A 19,787-nucleotide genomic window follows, 5' to 3' on the forward strand; every position below is an offset into this window, starting at 1 on the left:
GTCTCCACAGCAAAATGACAAATGTCCTCCAGCATTTTTTTTTTTTTTGAGGGGGCAGGGAGGGAAGAGGAGAAGACCAAAGAAAGGGAAATGGCCAAGGAGGAAGACTGTGGAGCAAGAGGAATGGCTAAAGAGCTAACTAGGAACATAGAAGATCCAATGCAACTACAATACAATGATAAAAGCTTCCTGTGCGTGACCCTGGGCAAGCCACTTTTAATTCAGCTCCCCTTTATAAGAACAGGATAATAGCAACACATTTAAGCTGGCATGAAGATATCTGGGTTAGAGAGAGAAAAACATTTAAGCATTGCAGTATTGATGATCATACTAGCATATCAGCAACAGGCAGACAAACAAAAAGTGCTTTGCAGGTACACAGGATCACATTAAAAGGAAATATTAACCAGTACTAAGTTGTGGAGAGCTTTGCTGAAGGATCTAGCAGTAACCCTCTACAGAAGGGTTGCGTGTTAAGTCTCTAAACAATAAACTCTACCCATGCAAAAACATCTATCACAGTTAGACCACTGAACTAAGCAACTACTGTGTTTGATGAAGGGGAAGTATAAAAAGCCTGTCTACTCTGAGCAAAAAGTAAACACACTTTTACGATCAGCTGGTCTTTGGTTTGAGTGTGCGTATGTACATACCACTGAATTAAAAAGCTCTGATTCCACTGCCCCATATACTGTCAGTTATTGCTGATACTCAGTTACTACTGCCAATGGCTAAAAAACCTTCTGCTATGTCTGGAATGGAAGTGATCTTCACCTCTGGAGTTCGAAGGTCAGAATTTTATTCCTCAGCTACTTCATTATAAACATGATGTCTGGTCTAATGACAGATTAAAAGAGGGCACCTGGGAAATCTACGATTGACAATATAATTCTACCAAAAAAGACCTAAGTGAGCATTTATTATTATCAGCAGCAATGAATAAGAAATAGTTTTTCTATACCCAGAAATGTGATGATTACTAGAAAACCCCAGTTGTACTGGTACATGCATGACCTTTCAAGGTTTTTTAACATACATAAAATGAGAGACACACACTTGACTTGTACCAGGCACAATGAGACCTTAATCCATATATCCTATATTCTAAGCAAGTACAGTGACCACCAGCCAATGGACTGTACTGGTGTTGCACCTCTGTGCGATTCAGGCATTCCTTCTTTGGCTTGCAACAATTTTCCTGATTCAGGCTTCAGCAAAGTAAGGTTTTTTCTCATTAAAAGAGTTGCTTTTGATGATCTGGCATTTTGCCACAAAAATGACTAAGTGAAAAGATGTCTAATTGTTAGTCTTTTTTTTTTAGTAAAACTGCAGACAGCAACAGCTCTTTTCTGTATTACAAGAACATTAGTTCAACAGGCCTGAGTGTAAGAAAGCATACTAGTTGTAAGATCTTCTCTTGTTTATTTAAAATTGATTCAATATGAAAAGTTTAGGTTAGATCAAGTATCACTTATATAAATCCACTGTTCCCTTATTTACAGGTACTAAACATTTCTCTTAGAATACATATAAGTACATGCAACTTACACACTTACTATACAGTTACAATTAACATACCAACACAAAAGAGAAAGCTAAAAAACAGGTGTTTGTCAAAAATAAATTACAGTGAAGCCTTCAGCAAACAAAGTCTTAGAAATAACCTTTGCAGATTTCTCCTTGGAACAGACAACAGTAGATTGAATAATCTGACTCACTGGAAGGAAGGCTAAGATTTTGTAAAACATCAATATTTCATGTCCTCCCTTAGCTAACTTTGCCTTGTGTAGATAGAAGTGTCTGATTAAAATGTAACCTTCAGAGAAAAAAATATTATAACTATGTTTTAAAACAGTAACATCAAAAAGTTAAGTATGTGCTAACAGTAATGGGAGAGAGTGGTGGCCATCAATCGTGCTGGTGTCAGGCCTGTTGTTTTGAGGTTAAAGGAATGGCTACAGTTTTCTCTCTAGTGACTGAGTCTACACCAGCAGGTCATTAGTGAGCAGGATTTAATGGGCTCACAAACTACATCTTGTCTTCTTGAAGTGGAATGCACCATTTGACTGCAAAGCCGGACTGCTGAAAAATAGCTGTGTTTCGTCTGAGATAACAGTCTGAAAAAGAGATTCCATAATCAGGAAAACAAGAGTTGAGAGAGTTCTCTTCATAAAGATGCAAACCACAAAATACATGCTGTCTTGAATTACAATAACACTTACACTGCAGAAAGTTTGTATTAAGACCTATTGTAAAACAATTTCTATACGAAAGAGCAAAAGACAATGATCTTTCCAACTCTGCTTATTTCTTCAGGCTCATTAAGGAAATTCTGAGACAAAACACAGTCTTTGATCTCAGGCACTGCTACAAGGCAACTGTACATTTCAAATGAGACATACTCATTCCTAACGAAACAAAACCTCTACGCAAGTAAAAAGTCAGTCCCTGAAATTCAGAAGTCCTTAACTGCTTACCTTTTTACGAGCAGGTCAAATTTTTGGAAGTAGTTTCTCAAAGCAAATCAGACATTCCATGTTAACTGTTGTGCTGCAATAAACAGCTGCAAAACTTGCTGATTTATTTCCCCATTTGGTGTGCATGCTGAACCCCAGAGGAAATCCCATGCAGGAAAAAAATAAAGGAAAAACAACCCCTTAAACCCACAAGACAAGCACCTCAGCCCTTGAGCAAAGTGCAAAAAAGTTTAACAGGGAAACAGAAAGGAAATCCAGCGACAACTAAAAGTTTGGATACGAAACAGGAAAAAGCAAGCTTGCTCCCCTCGCCTGTAGTCCTGGCTAAAGGTGCCTCTCCAAGCAAAATTCACTGAGACTCCCAGCTCCTCGGAGCAGATGGTATTCACACATTATTCCCGAACAGCAGCATTCCCTAGTCCAATCAGGAGGCAGCACTCGAAAGCTAAGCGCTTCCCAGACTCTGTTACAGTTTTCAATAGCTATAGCAGAAGATGAATGACTCAGAAAATGAATAAACAGGGAAAATAAAACATGCCTCTCTCCTACTCAGAGGCACAGGCAGTCAGTTCAACAGCCCTGAGTGTACTAAGCATTGGTTTCAAGTTGAATGCACCTGCTTTTTTTCCTTAAATCCTAAATGCTGGTTACATTTTCCGTATCTTTAATTTGTGTGATCGACTTCATCTTGGGTTAAAGGCCCCAATAAGACATAAATCTTTGCTTTTTTTTCTTCAGTCTTAAAAACAACAAACATTTGTAAGAGTCAAACAAAGGACAAACTGTATGTGTGCTCTTCCAGACAAAAAATTTCCAGATAACTCAGTGAAACTCCTCATACCATCTCTTGCTGAATAAATACATAAATATTTCTAAGATTAAGGCCTAACTTTACAGATCCTGTTGCAAATGATAGGAAAAGAAGAAAGGTTAATTTCAAAACTCTCTCTCCTAAACAGATTAATACGTTCTCTGGTTTTGCCTGAAGTTTACCAGTAAACTTTAAATTACAATAAAACAAATACATCTAAGAAGCAAATAAATTAATGACTACTGACTTTCAGGTGAAGTACAACTATTACCCGAAAGCAGGCCAAACAACCAGTAAACTACTTCCAACTGCTTTGCTTAGCTTATAGACCATTTCAACTGCCTCATCCAGAGAACACTTTTAAATACAACTCCTCAACTTGATGCCTGGCTTCTTCTGATAGCTGCAACTGAGTAGTAAAGGCTGATCTGCTAAACAAAGCAAGTTACTCATGGAAACAAGCACCAGCAGGTTTCTCCCTGGAATACAGCAGTGCACTCGTGAGCTTTCCAAAACATACTGAAATTCTCTTTAGTTTTATAACACAAGAGGCTGCAAGGAGATAACACTGTGTTTAATGTTCCTATACCAGCTCTCACTGCAGTCTACATACAATGTTTTTATTGCTGCCACTCAGAAATTAACTCTGGGTTAGCTGAAAACACACAGCAGTCAGACAAGTGGAATCAGTTAAATCAGTAAAACTACTTGGGGTGAGAAGCATTCTCCCAGGTCCCCCTGGACATTTTCAGATCTTTGTCTGTGGCTGTAAATTGATCCTTTGCATTCCTGTCTGACACATGAACTGTGAAAAACTCTTCAGGGATATTCTCTCTGCCATGAGTAATGCTCTAATAGCATTTCTGCAAAACAGAAGACCAGTCGCAGAGACAATAAAATATCGTGAACTCTGGTCTAACTTATACTATTATTATTTTATGTCAATTTTTTTTTTCTTCATTCTGGAACAAATAAGAGAACTCTACTAACATCTTGCTTTCCTACTTTCAAAACACCAAGCATCAGGATTTCTCCAGCTTGGATTAACGGCAGGACCTACATTCAGAGGCATTGATTTGCTACATAAGCCATGCCATGCCCACCCAATGATTAAGCAAACAAACCCACACATACAGCTACAGGACAAAGAACAATGGCTTGTGTTATTACATCTGCCACAGCTGCCTACCAACTTCCCAACTACATCTAGAGAAGTATTTAAAGGTGTAAAACAAAACTAGAAGCATAGCTAGATCTGGTAAGAAAACAAACATTTCTTGAAACTTCATTTTGGCAGACATTTTCTGATCACTGCATTAAGCTCTACAGCAGCCAAAATCATTGACTACTGACTCACTTAGCAAGGCATCTGCTAGGCCTCTGAGCCCATATCAGCAGTAGCAATACTTTCCAATTAAATCTTTTACATGTGCTAGTTCCTTGGAGATGCTCAGAGAGGAAGCACATCTAAATGTAAACATTATTACCATGATGCTCTAACTGACATGATAACCACATGTATGCACTGAGAAGCCTCCTGGGCGAACATCCTGATCAGACATAATAAAGAATATTACAGTGAAGTGGCTAAAGGTAAGCAGCTATTTATTCTTTATATCCCTCGTGTACAGTACGTTTGTTAGATATGGATGTAAAGCATCAGCAGTTGTCAATCTTTCTGGGCATCACCAGAAGAGGAGGCTGCTGTCCAACATCTTAGTAGTTACATGTATGTGATCACAATAACCCTTGATTAAAGGTCTCAGAAAAACCCACTTGACCAACCCTTTGTCAAAATGTGGGTCTCAGCTCTCATTAAGGACTGACAATTTCTTCTGTGGCTTCTCCAGCTTCTGTTATCTACTACCAGAACCTTATGAATTTAAAAGCTTCTGACCTACAAATACCTTGAAACATCAGATGTATGCTTTTAATTCCTCATCATCTCTACTCCCATGAAATCCCTTGTCCCCCATTTTCCAAATCAGACACATGAACAAAACATTAAAAACCTCTTGTCTTCACTATCCCTGCAGCATCATTCTGAGGCATTTTCCTACGTAGCATGCTCACACAGCTGATACACCTCACTAATATTAACAACTACTTTTAGATACCAGGTCCTGACTGGACAGATTTCAGAAGAAAGATTAATAGAGTACACTCTTCCATTCCATTTAATTATACTGAATTCATCTCTCCAATAGTAGGCTGTTGCTGTAGAAAGTTCTGAAAGAGACTTGTAGCGGTGTTGTATTTTAGAGATAAAACTGGGAGTTTCCCCACAATGCTGTGCTTTGAAGTTGCTCTCTTTTAGAAACAAAATAAAAGAGGCGTTGAACATGCTTGACTATGAAAGGACCCTTTTCTTTATTACCAAAGAATGAAGACACTACTTCGACTGTTTCCAGTACTTCCAAGTATGGATGGTTACATTCTATTCATCTAATATTCCTTCACGATTTCATTCCTCCCTTACTGTGTGCTCATCATCTGGTGGGCTGCTTGTTTATTGATTGGCTCAATCCTCTTCTACAGATTTCAGTAGGGAGAGAAAGGAGGAGACTGCATGCAACGGTGTTCATAATTCAGTTACAAACTTGGAAATTGTATAACACATTCTACAAATCATTATATAGTAAACTTCTTAATCCTTGGTTTCCTATTCCCCTGGAGCTCTCTGCCTTTTTGATACTGTTGGACACTTTATTAAAGCTATGTTGGAACTTTCTGTTTCCCTGCTTAGTGTAAATTATAATGAAGTTACCAGATAGTGCTTGTATTTATTTTTAAATCTTTCTCTTTGTTGCCAAAAAGTTTTGATGACAATAGAGAAACCCAATTACACCTGCCCACCTACTTTAAACTCTGTGATGTTTGCTCTACTTGCCACACTATCACTGACAGTTCAGGCAGATTATTTATCATCCTTTTCAAACAATGATCACTACACATACCTGGATCATTTCTTTGGATTAAGTCCAATACTGATGATATAACTTGTAGGAACCTCAGAAAATAATGTGGAACAGTGGCCTAATGTTACTTGCGGGGCAAATCTGTCACTATTTCAGATGTTCGCCAATAAATGCTGCCCTCAGGTAGGATATTTTATTTGATTTTGTCACCAGTGTTTATGTGCAGATATTCCACTTTGGTTTTGCTCACCAAGATTTAGAACTTTTTTCCCCAGAAAAATTTATTAGCTGCTTCAGATTTACCTTTCAGTACAACACATCTTTGCTATGAATTATAGTTAGTACCTGAATACAATGTAGGTAAAATCAAGAAAACTACAGCAAAATATAAAGAAAAGGGTTGCCACCCAAAATATGCCTACCACTTTTACACACAATTCATCAGGAATTCGGTCTGCTTTTATCTTCTCTAGGTATTACACTGCCATTTGTCTTTTTCTTTTTGATTTTTCCTACCATCAAGCACTTGTTTCTTCTTTTGTCAGAAGCGATAAGATAGACATGGTGTAAGAAGTCTAACAAAGAAAAGAATGAAGCATAACTGTCTTAACACTCTATAGTCCTCTGCTAGCTCAGCCCTGAAAACTGAAATTCACTAAAAAAAGTATGATTTTTCAAAACTGCTCAAAAGAAAGACCTTGCTTTTCTAATGGAACATCATGAAGTAACACACTTTGTTAAATAATCTGGTTACTCACAGATGTCTAGGATAAATATTTCTAGTAATAATGTACGCTTTGTTTCTTCAATGTATTTAACCCAAAGAGTTCTTTGTAAACAATATGAATGTTTGTTGAGGTAAGTAGAGAAAGAACAAATAATTTTTTAAGGATCTATGCCACAGGCCACAGTACAGCACTACTTAATCACCTAATGATATTTTAATATGTTTAATTGCTAACCTACTCATTACCATTTTTCTTCAGTCCGGTAGACAATAATGGAAATTAACGTTTAAAAACTACTACCACCAAAACTCATTACTTTCCAACATTCACTCTATATAGAAACCAAGTTTTCAGACTTAATAGGGCAGGACAGTACCATGGATAAGAAATGCCAAAGTTCACCTATGTTTTTGTACAGTTTTGGAAGACGGCTGCTCTGAGACAAAACTCCTTTTCTCTCACATAAGGAAAAGGATCAGTGCTCTGCCTTTCAAAGATCCAAGCAAGCTGTTTGCAATTTGTGCAAGCCTACAAAAAAAAAAAAAAAAAAAAAAAAAAAGCCAATACAGTGACCCATGCCCATTAGAAAGTCAGCAAAAATAAACTAATTTTAATGTTGCACAAAAATGTATAGTGTGCCATATTAAGATTGTATTATAATTATTTTCTACTGGTTCTCTGTATTACTCTGTATCTTCTTCAGACCTCATATTTTCTCTACATTTAATGAGTTTATGACTGACAACTGTATCAACGTAATTTGACTATTTAAAAAATAAAAACTAAAAAAAGTTTACTATTAATTTATTCTGTATAAATTTCAAGCAAGCTGGTCTTTTCTTCTATACTCTCCTCCTCTTTCCATGTCCTATACACTTTTTCAGTATACCACATCTAAATCAAACCTTGCTTACCAGTCTAATCACACAGCATCTTTATTTTCTCTCTTTACTTTCTCAGATACAAATGTTCAGTAATATTAACTTTGCTTCCTCAGACAGCATGCCAGAATGGCAACACCTGTAAGAAACACTTAATGTTTAATTTCCAGGCAATGTACAATACTAAACCACTAAACATACTTCTATTAAAATAGATTCCTGACCAAATTTCCACACAATTGGGGAATTCACATCAGGGGGAGATTTGCTCCAGAACAAGTTAACTTAATTACAACAGTAAAATGTAAATAACTTACTCTTATAAATACTCAGTTGTTGGTAGATGAGGGGGAGTTTACTTTTCAAAACATAACTGCATGGTATCTTCAGTACTACTTCTATTTAGAAGGCAGGGGCTTCAGACTACTGCACTGAAAATTAGTGTTGTCATCCTATTTTCCTTCTTCTTCTCATTACTAGATGCCTAAAATGCAGTTCTGAAGAAGAAATGCCAAATCAGCTCCTCTATTATCTGCCTCTGCCTCACTATTCAGCAACAGAATTTCCTCTTGCATGGGGAATTCCTGGTTCACAGCCTTTTCTGTGGAACTTTCAAAAAGACACCTCAAAAGCTTTTGCTATTTTTCATCTTATTTTTAGTCTAATCTTTATTCTCTCTGAGATCATCATATTATCTTTAAAAGAAGATAATATAAGGTTAAGAATACATATATATTGTCCACACAGTGAAAGTAAATGTCAAGTCCAGGAAACTAAAGAGCCTACAGTGCTGATGAGCCTTTGGCTCTCTGCTGAGATACTGGATGAGGTACCCCAAACTACATCATCTGCCAAATCCAGCTCAGTAGCAATATTCATGGCCTTTTCCTGTTCTAAGGCAGATCTACCCTCTCTCTCTGAATAACAATCACCTTTGGTCTTCACCTGCAGCAGCCATAATTTGTTGGTCTTGGGTTCCTGTACAACTCTGCTAACAAATCTCCTATCTACTCTACAAAAAATTCGGTTTTCCCAGTCTTTGCTTCTGTTCTCCTCTCTACCAAGTGCGATTTTTAATGCACATCAGGGTGTCACTGAGGCTAGAATTTCATTACTGCCCTAGAACATTGCTTGAAGAATCTAAATTACCAAGAGCAGACAAACTTCAAGCCTGGCTGTCATCCATGTAATTCACCTGGCTGAATGTGTATGTCAGAGACTGAAAAAATATGCTATAATTATTGTATTATTAAAGCACAATGGTTTAATTTCATTTCTTCGTGGTACAAAACCTGCATCTGTGATTCACACTTACTGTGTAGGGACTATGATTCCACTAAAACCAGTAGTTGGGATTTGGTCTACAGGGTTGTTCAAAAGGCCCACTAAAAATACTGTGCCCTTAAAAGATTAACAACCAATTCACAAAGAAATATTGTCAGGACATGCAAAAGAATAAATTCAGAGGTGGTACCAGTGTTCACTATAGCTATATAAACTGTGATCTAAGCAATTACAAGACACAACAAATGCACAATTCATAGATATTTTGTACTCAAAAGTTTGTACACAAATACAACATCTTATAAATCTTCACTGGCTTGCAAAAAGCTGCTGAGTTGTCTTTTATTCTTGTAGCTGCAAGTGGCTATAGTACAAAAGAGAAATCTGTAGCTCTGATATGTCATCCCTCTGAAATGGGTAATTTAGGGTTATGGTTTCAGAATCAGCACATTCTTCAGCACTTTTCTTCCAAGAAAAATTTTTTGTGAAAAGAATCAAGTAAAACCACTCCAGTACATTAAAAAGAACACATCAAAAAGTCAGAACTGTGAGCCATCATAAAATGACAATTATCTTTCTTTATATTCCTGCATTTCAGAGAATGGAAAGAAAATATCGGGGGGGGAGGGGGAAGAAAGGGGGTGCTTTAATGATTTTTAAGATCCTTACAAGAACCTGTAGCTTTTACATGAGCCTTTATCCTAGGCACACATGGAGAGAAGTTACAGAACTTCCATCTCCTTTCACAAATGTCAAAATGGATAGCAACCTATGAAGTTTGTGTTCAAAGTAGTTGAAGCACTATAGCTCAATGAAGAATCCTAGAAAAAAATCCAATAAACATTTCACCCACAGGTTATGATTTTATTCCACGGTCTATTACGTCAAGGCAACTAATACAGCTCAAATCTCATTTCAGGTCCCCAAATAAATGAGTGGTCCTTCTCTGTTCCAGCTACAAGCAATAATAAATCTATGAAGTATCTCCATGAAAAGCTGGCAACGTAATTTGATTAGGAAGAAAACCTGTGTTGAGAAATGAGACACACAGCTTCTCAGTCTTGAATATTCCACTAATGTCCTAGCTGATTTCGTACATCTCTGTAAGCAAATGACAGGGCTGCAGGAGGCAAAAAGAGCAACTCTAAAGTATATTATTGCCACCAATTCCTCAGAACAGCTTTTACTATCATTAATGATCTATTGATTGGGCTGGCAATAAGCAACTAAGAATGAACTGACATTGAATTTTAAGGTAGATGGTTAACCGATATGGACTATCAGGTAGATTAAATAACAGTTTTCATTCTGCTAGCAGAAAAAGGAATTTGATTTGACATTCTTGAAGGTAAAAAGGCACTTCTACAGTAAGCACAGAAGTTTCAAGTTATGGTGACTTCCCAAGGCATTAATATTTGTCACATGAGCAATACAGTAAGATAAACACAATAGTTATCACCGTGTTCATAGCAGTTCACTAGCTGTTTGATAATAAAAGGGACAAAGGGGCTGCTTCAAGAATGACAGCTACAAGAAAACATTCTCAAAGGGGAAAATCTTTCTTAACAGCACTCTGCTGGCATATTTTTGAGAACTTTCTATTTACTGAATTAATGCAAAATACTGCATTGTATATCATAATAATAGATTAATCCCTCAGTCCTGCATATTGCTCCTGCAGCTCCAGCAGCATAACACTTAAGCAACTGACCTTCTGATCAAGAAATGGTTCAACCCATTTGGTTTACAATGGGATAATTTAAATCAAAGTAATTAAAAAAACTCTAAAAGGAAGATGGGGATTTACATAGTTAGAAAGGGGAACCAGTGTAGGTTCTTCTAGGATACTTGGTACCATGAGTGCTTGCTTACCCCTCATTTCCCAGTTTATGAACATTTTCAGTGTCTGCCTACTTATTCAAATATTTTCTAGGAAAACAAGTTTCGACACAATGTGACAGAATATACTTCACATGTCTGTAAGGAGAAGAATGAGAAACCTGTGTATCTTAAAATATGCATTCTAAATTTAGTGAGCCATTTTAACATATTTGAGAAACCAAAGTTAAACTTATATTTCCCACAGAACCTAGGCACTCTCTGTGACTCCTAAAGTCCAGAGTCTGATGTTGGGACAGGCAAGAATATTTGCTTATATGTTTGTTAACATCAGCCCAACTATGCATGCATGCACTTCTCTGATAATCCTAAAACTTCCTGCTGTAAAGAAGAAAGTAAGATTTAATTCTATGCCCTAATGGTCTAAGAGGAGGTATAAGACAGGAGAGGCAGATGCTGTTCTTCTAGAGAGAAATTAATATAACCACATATGAAAGAGAATAGAAAAATGAAATCAAAAGTGTGATCCTCCCCTCTTAATCTTTTCATGTAAATATTATCATTTGAAACAACACTGAAATCTGTCCTTGATTATTTTATACAATTCAACTTCAGTTTGGCACAGAGCCCAAAGTAAAGCAGTGCTGCCCACTTATATCTGCCCAGTCAACTGTTCACATAGTTTAAATGTTACTTCATTCCCTTAACCACATTCCTTCCGTACAGTTTTAGGTCTACTGTGATATTAACACTGCAGTTATGTCGTACTTGAAGCTCTAGGTTATCAGCAGAGCATATGCTGTGGGAAATAAATAACTAGTTCTTGAACAATATGTATGTAGGAAGTGGAATACTTTGCAGATTTCAAACTGTATCCAGAATAGTACCAAATACCTATTAAAGAGCTGAGAATCAATTTATTCTAAAAATCACCATCCTAAATTGTTTTCATAAATGTAAACAATTTGTTGTCCTCAATGCAGCCAATTCACTCTACTAACAGAGAAATAAGACTTGCAATTGCAAACAACTTTTTACCCCAATTTATGCTTTTTGTATGCCTTCAATAGACTAGATAGCAGAACATCAGCATGTGGAATGCTATAAATCCAGGGAATAGCTGCAGTTTTAACCATGGACTTTAATTCCAGGGTGAATTTATGTGGTCCCCAGCTAAATATATCCTTCTAAGTAAATTACTCATGCAACTGCCTGTAGGAAAGCTCTCTGCAGATAAAGAAACTGTTTCCAAATGCTATGTTTGACAGCACATACGGCATAAAGTTACATTCTTTTCTCACTGGCAAAAAAGACCCCCAAACTGAATAATGTAGAATGCATAGGTTCCTCTTCTCTCAGCAAAGACTGTTCAGGAGATAGGTTAATTCTGCAAGGATTACTGCTCCTTGCAATGTACTGTATGTATCAGTCCACTATATGTTTATCTCAAAACCCTGTAAACAGAGTGATTTCTAAGATAATGTGAAGCACATTACCACATTCATTTCTACTTATCCATGCAGAAGACAGTAAAAACACATGCCTAACCCTGTGCCTTTAGTAGGATGTGTAATTCAGACACTCTTTCACTATCCTTTTTTTTCCTCTCTTTTCTATGTTTTCTACTTCTTACCATTGGAGTTGTCCTGGTCCAAAGGATTATCTGGTTCCATTACTTCAAATAAAAGCATCCAACATGCAGTTCTCCATGCAGCAGAGGCATAAAAACACAGCAGTTGCCTAAGCTGATTCACCTGATTTATGAATTAGTGCTGCATCCATAAGAGGCTGTGTTTCTTCTTTTGTATTACATCTGGCTCCTTTTCCAACTAGATGGCTGGGTATTACAGCATGCAGGCCTTTTTCCAGCATCCTCTTAATGCATTGTATTTAAAGTAGCAGCAACCTTTTTCTCCCATCCCCCAGACTAAGTTACAGCAGTAACTAGGCTGAGCTGGCAGAGAGCGGAGCTCATTCAGAACAGGACCAGCAAGCGTTCTCCGATTCGTGTTGCTGCATAAAGAGAATGATTGATACAATAAAAAGTAAGTGGGCTTTGACACAGTACGGTATGCACTGCAGAAAATCGCACCAAAACCAGCAAAGGTCTTGAGGGTTTGGGGAATGCCTTGTTGAAGCCACCAGGACGCACCCCCTCACACACAAACACAAATTATGTCCTGTTCCCTCCTCCTCCTCCCCCCCGCTACAATCTTTTATAACCCTGGATCTCCTCCAGCAATAGTCTGTTCCTTTACTCAGTTTATAATAAACTCTGCCATTCCCTTGTGTCCCTAGGGCTGTCTTGGAAAGGAAGGAGGCTGTTTGCAGAATGAATAGACCAGCCAGTGCCTAACAGGGAGGCAACTCAATGACTCCGCACTGGGCATTTGTAACTTGCTGCAGCAACAGCCTTCTGCTGGAGACCTTGTCCTACATTTACCCTCTTTGCCAAGCCAGGAGCTGCTGCTAAGTTGGCATTTTAAAAAGCCTTCTGCAAATGAGCTGGAGGGGCAAGCACCAGCCTTGCTGTACTCATATGGTAGATTATACCAAAGTCTGCAACTGCAGACTCTCTCAAGAGAGACAATATTAGCTGTCTGTTAGATCATAGTATTAGAAGTCAGGTCACCTTCATTCTGCTACTGGGTCTGCCACTAACTCCCTGAGACCTCACATAATTCATAACTCCGTTGTGCCTCAATTTTCTGTCATATTGACATTGAAATATGTCTTATCTCACAGGAATACAGCTGAAACTTCCCAGCTTTCCATGCTTTGAACTTCTTGGATAAATGATATGGTACAAGGACTGAGGAAGAAGACCCCATCACCTAGCTGAGGAATAAAAATTTTATTTTCTCTGAAGACATGTCCACAAAATAACAGGAGAAAAATGTCAATGTGCAACTATAAACCAAGATGTGTCTCTGAAAGGTAAATTCTTATTGCTTACAACAATCCTGAGACAATTCTCCAAATCCAGACTTTCAGGATCAATTTTACTTTGAACCTACTATTCAAACTCTTTCTTTAATACTCTAGCTAAGGCATTAAAACATATCTTGTTTGAAAAGAACGCTTTTGTCTAAATCTAAGGCACAGATCACTCTAAACATCTACAACAGATTTAATGCATTTTGGGTTTCTCATGGCTGATGACACAGGACTCTGAGGCAGGCAGGGGTTTCTATTTTGGTGCTCCTGGGTAATGCTTCTGCCTTACTAGCTCACTCTTTACAGAGTCATGTAACTAGTGCTTTAGAGCTGACTATTCACGCCTGGTGCTACACGCTGTAGGCGGACAAATGAATGGCTGGCTGAAGGGAGAAAAACATGCAGTTCTGTATGGAGAAATTAACCTAGCAGGTTGATATGACTCTACTGTAATTGTACCTTGCAAAAACACTTTAGTATTGTTCCTGAGGATTATGCCATATTAATAGAAGAAAAACTCATTTCCATCTATTTATTTTAAGTATCGCACAGTATATAGCCTCTATTAAATAATGTTCTGAGATCTCTGCCTTGGTCTAAATTACAGTGCTGCAAACCCTATATTCTCTCCCCTCGCACCCTACGCTCCCTATGTTCTTTACAACTTCACTGCTTCTCCCACTCACTGACAAAACAAAAAACCTCCCTCTTTCCACCTTCCCCACAAAACCACCTACTCTGTGACTACAGGAACATGGCACTCTGCCTGTTAACAGTCCTCCACCTGTTTTGGGTCATGGATACAGTCTAGGAGTTAGTGTATGACAGAAAAAAGTCTGTTAACTCTTGACTGACACATATTACATCCCTCCAGTCTGAGCTGACAATAATAGGTATAGAAGGGATTTAAAGAAGTTTTGGGAGTGAGGAGTCCTGAACAGATATCATCTGTCTATTCTGTATCTGAGGATGTGGAGATACACAAACATACACATACACACACACACAGAGTGACTCATTAACACAGCCTACCTCAATCATAGAGGACTAGAAATGCCTGGAGAATCATGATTGTCAATGTAAAGGAATACATAGTTCTGTAATGAACATCTGAATCAAGACTATAAAGAGAAACAATTTGTATTCTTCCATGAAACAGATGCTGCTGTATAGACAATAGACTTTCCACAGACAATTTAGTGCCAGAAAAGAATAAACACCTGTGAAATCCTTCCATGTGGAGAGTCAGGAATAATCCAGGAATGCTACAGAATAGCTAAGATCAAGAAATTAAGATAGGAAAGTGAAAAATAATAGTTATTTAGACCTCAATGACTTTATATGACAACTGATTGGATTTTAATGTCATCCAAATGATTTGCTCGTCTGTAGTTACAGCCCTAGTAAAAATTAATCCTTAATGTGCAAGTCAGAATGATGTCAATATTTTGGCTAAGACTGTATTCACAATTTCTAACAATCGAGCAATTGTCATACGTTCTTTGTTTGAGCACAGCTCACGCAGTTAGGAAAAGTAGCTCATGCAATGATTTTGAAAAGAAAGGGACAGTTGGAAGACCAGGGCTTTGATCACTAGGGATTTTAATTGCTCAGGCACTGAATGGAAAATTGCAGAAGTGAAGAGGGAAATGATTTTCAGACAAATGGCCTGAATGGTCAGAGGCTATGCTAGACCAAATCCTAGGAAATGAGCCAAGCACACTGAACTAATGAGTGTGGAAAGAGAAGTCTAGCTAGCATATGCTCTGGAATACCTATGAGGTTAAGTAGAACACAAAATTTAGAGTTTTGGAAAGCTGACTCTTCAAGGAAGGAATTTTAAAATGGTTGGAAGGAAGTGGAAATTAAATGTACTCTGTTTCTGTCTAATCAGAGCATCTCCGCATTCCCCTAGATGGCTAGTTTTGAGACAAAAAAGGAAGTTATATCTAATTGCCTAATGTCTGCATGTTATATACCAGACTCCAGTTGTGCTCAATATGTAAGACTTTACTTCGGAGGAATTGGTAGCTACTACTTCTTAACTCCTATTTCTTTTCATAAAAGATGGGAATCATAGCTCACATTTGCCTTTATTTCACACTGTAATGTGAAATTGTAAACAAGAAAGATGGCACTTGGTCTTAGTTTGCTGTAAAACTTTTGGAAAATCACCTCATCTCTCTTTTATCAGCTACAGGATCTGCATTGAACCTGTTTGTTATTCTCTATCATGAAGTAATTTAATATTTCCAGATTAAGCAATATGGTCTAAGTTTGAAGTAGTATAAATGTGGTGATATAACTGGCCTTGGATTTATTTCCAGGGAAAGGATTTGCTTCATAGTTCTGTTTGGACCAGGTTTTGCTACTTTATGTATAGTGGCAATGGATTATAGTCAACAGAGACTATGAAAAGTCTACTTCTTTTTCTACCAGGTGTTTTAAAGATCTATAGGAAAAAGTAAGTAGAAATACTTGTATGTGTAAACAAGCACAGTCAACAGACATTTTGAAAACAATATTCCATTCTTCAAAATAATATTCCATTCATCTAGAAGAAAGTGTTGGTATCATTTTTATGTTGTTCCTGGTAACAAATCATTTTACTATTGTAAGGTCTATCTCTAACAGCCTAAGAACGATGCCAAAGTACAGCACAAGCATTAATTAGGCCTTGCTCACACCAAGTAAACATTACCATTTCTATATTGTAACAAGAGTCACAGAAGCACAGAGCAGCAGGACACCTTCTTTGCAATCATGAATGTGACTAAGTTTGAAAGTTATAAAAACTTGAAAAGCTTTAACTATTTAAAGTTCTAATAGCCCTAAAATGAGTCTTTTCCAGTATAAGCAGGTAAAAAAATTCAGCAATTACATTTTAGTTGCTAATATCTTTGCAAAAATGATTCCTGGGAATCCATTCTCAGCATGCCACCTCAGTAGTGTCACGCTATGTGAGAAGACCAAGTTGGAGGTGGAAAGATCTCCATTATTTAAAATAAGGAGAAAACATTTTAGGCTGCATATCTACAGAAATGAGTGAGAAGAGGTTCAGTTGCTTTTCCCCTTGAGAAATGGAAGAGCAGTATACTATTTTGCCTGCTGTTTGATGCAGTTGTTGTTAGCCCGTGTAAAAGATCAGCATGATGCCACAGCTGCCCGCCACCACACAGTCCTTCTTTGAAACATAAATTCATATGTAGGAGGGAACAATGAATGCCTGCAAGTTGAAAAGCCAGTGAAGCACAGACCTGCTTAACAAAACAGTTTGCCAAGGTTACTGGGGGTGTTGTCAAAGCCTCCTCTTTTGTGAGGGCTGAATAACAATTCATACCAAGTAACCAGCTTCACAGTTTCTCTGGCTTTACCTGGCAAGTTTTCAAAGTCACTGCTCATGGCTGGGTCTGTTCCCATTGAGATGCAGCTTATCTTGCCCTGGACAGCAAGCGCAGGGATCATCCTACTCCAAAAGTTCATGCCAAAGCCCTATTGTGCTGTTTTTCTGCTTGAACTGAACTACATCTATCATAAATGTGCTTCAGTATGACACAAGCACAAATTGAAAAATGACACATCCTTGGTTACTTCATACTGGTAGGAAGAATCCCCCTGCCTCAGTGGAAACTGAAAGCAATTTAACCATTTAATTTAATAAATTCAAATATAGCCGGGATCTTCAAGAAGCCCCAGTTGCAGAGCAACCCCAGTTACTAAGATTCTATCTGTGCGAATGCTCCTGCTAGCAAGCGCAAGTCTGGTTAAAAGAAAACTATAATCTATTTTAAGCTTATTACTCAAGAACTTTCACAAGATTGATCTGTCTGCTGAGTTGTCCAGTGCCACATAGAAGCCTCTATTTTCAGCCGCGTCCCTTTTCAGAATGTGCATCACATAACCTGCAGCAATAGGACAGACATCCTCTAAGGATCCTTTATTTGGGGAGATGGAAATTTATACTATTAAATCAGCAGACTTTTATCTTAATTTTCTGAAGAAGGTGATGATCTAATCACACATCTGAGGTAGCAGCTTTTCATCCAGAACTCAGCAAAGCTCCACCATAAAGAAAAAGTATATGCAAAAAACCAAGGTGTAACAATTAAATGGAGCATGAAAAGCTGGAAGACCTGTGTTGGAGAAAGACATTCCCTAGGATATCAGTGCAAGAATTGGCATCTGTCGCATCTTTCTCTTCAGTGGTCTCTGGATTTGTGAACCATTAGGAGTTCTGGTTTATAAGAATGTTCTCTGGTGTAAGAGCAGTTCAGTATCCGATACGTGCCCCAGACATGTAACTTACTGAACCATCTTTGACTTCAGAAACTTTAAAATAGACCAGTTCTTCAGTTTCTGAAAAGACTGAGCCTTGTATCTCTATTCAAATCTCTGCCACAAACTACTAAATCTTGTAATCATTAAGAAACAAAATTCTGAAGAATAAACCAAACAAAATGCTTCAGTTACAGGTTCTGTAGTAATCATGATTAGAAAATACAACTATGACTATGAAAGGAGTACACATTAAATATTCTACCATGAAAAATGCCAACAATCAATTTAATGTAGTCAGTATTTTTAAGACCCCCAAAATTAATAATACTATAAGGACATTCTTTCAGGGTAACTAGAATATAACATTACCTCTTGCTACTGTACATTTCAGACTGAGGAAAGTGTCTTTTAACTTCTTTAGTAAAATCCTACTGGCAGTTTAACTGAGGAAAATAAAACTAAACTGACTCCTGGGCAAAAATAACAAAAGGTCTGCAACACACAGAGTTCTGTGCACAATTTACTGAGCTGTCTGTTGAGATTCCACCCTAGCTGACTTTACAGATTCCTAACTATGTTTCTGCAGTTGTCTCCTAGAAACAGGAACAAGAAGCATTTGCTGTTTTCTCAGTTCTTTTGAAAAACTCTGCAACAGCTTTCTTCACATTCAGGATGCACAAGTAATCAATGTATACTTCCTTAATCAACAGACAGCCTTAAAGAATGGGTTGTTCTTTGATACCATGTTATGTAAATGTAATACAATAGCAACTGGTGTAATGATGTATCATTAATAAAAACTTGGGACAAAGAGTACCAATGGAAAGTGCAATTCAGAGAAATACTCATACAAACATTTGGATACTTAACCAGAATCCTGAGGGTATCCAAACATTCGATTAATAATCTTACAAGAGTAGACTAGATGTTGAAAAGTTATATATACTTCTTTCTTGCATCAAGCTATATTAATAATGAATATAGCTTCTGAAGGACATCTCACTGAACAGCAAAATGGGGAAAATTAAGTGCAGTTTCTTGAAACATGGACAGAAGTTCCATGTGACATTCCTGTGAAGGTTCATGCTAAAATAACATGCTATCCAAATAAACTAATATATCCTTAACAATATCTGCTGGAAAAATAGCCTTGGTGGAGCATCTATAAACCTCTTTTTGTATATTGAAAATCATCTTTTCTTCCCTTTTCCAGATATGGGCTATTCTGCTACTGTTTCTGCACATTGCTGATTGGATATGATGGGACCAAGACTAACTGTTACTTGTTTCTCCAGCCTGGATCAGGGCACCTAAGGCTATTAGTAAATTATTCTACATTTGTAAAATTCTACAAAAATAAGAAACGTTACAAAAAAAGTTCAGATGTATCTGACATTATTTAATTTATGTGATTCCAAAACAGATGGAAGATAAGTGACATGAATAAGGCTTTGCATTTTGTATGAAAATGGACCTGTCCAGATTAAAGCTAGTGTCATACTCAGTATAAATGGGAGAGAAAACTGACACGCAGATCTCTTCCTCTGAAACCTTGGTTTCCACAAATCAGTAGATTATTCCCATACATCCATAGTTACAGCATAGAAATAATGTATCAAAATATGTATTTCTTT

The 19,787-nt window shown here is 37.4% G+C and overlaps 1 protein-coding gene and 1 long non-coding RNA gene across 2 annotated transcripts in view; both read right to left on the bottom strand.

Annotated features, from left to right (window-relative positions):
- DAB2IP (DAB2 interacting protein) overlaps positions 1 to 13,086 on the bottom strand; it is a 211,994-nt gene extending 198,908 nt beyond the window's left edge. Inside the window, exon 1 of the mRNA XM_052814269.1 lies at positions 12,572 to 13,086. Coding sequence (XP_052670229.1) covers positions 12,572 to 12,629 — 58 coding nt within the window. The 5' untranslated portion in view covers positions 12,630 to 13,086. The remainder of the gene's footprint in view (positions 1 to 12,571) is intronic.
- LOC128154124 (uncharacterized) lies at positions 1,403 to 2,948 on the bottom strand. Its single transcript, XR_008239252.1, has 2 exons — positions 2,478 to 2,948; positions 1,403 to 2,117 (listed from the first exon to the last, which is right to left on the bottom strand). It is a non-coding gene; the product is annotated as an uncharacterized LOC128154124 (long non-coding RNA).
- Positions 13,087 to 19,787: the final 6,701 nt, after the last annotated feature.

Source organism: Harpia harpyja, chromosome 19 (genome assembly GCF_026419915.1).
Source record: "Harpia harpyja isolate bHarHar1 chromosome 19, bHarHar1 primary haplotype, whole genome shotgun sequence".
NCBI classification, from domain to species: domain Eukaryota; kingdom Metazoa; phylum Chordata; class Aves; order Accipitriformes; family Accipitridae; genus Harpia; species Harpia harpyja.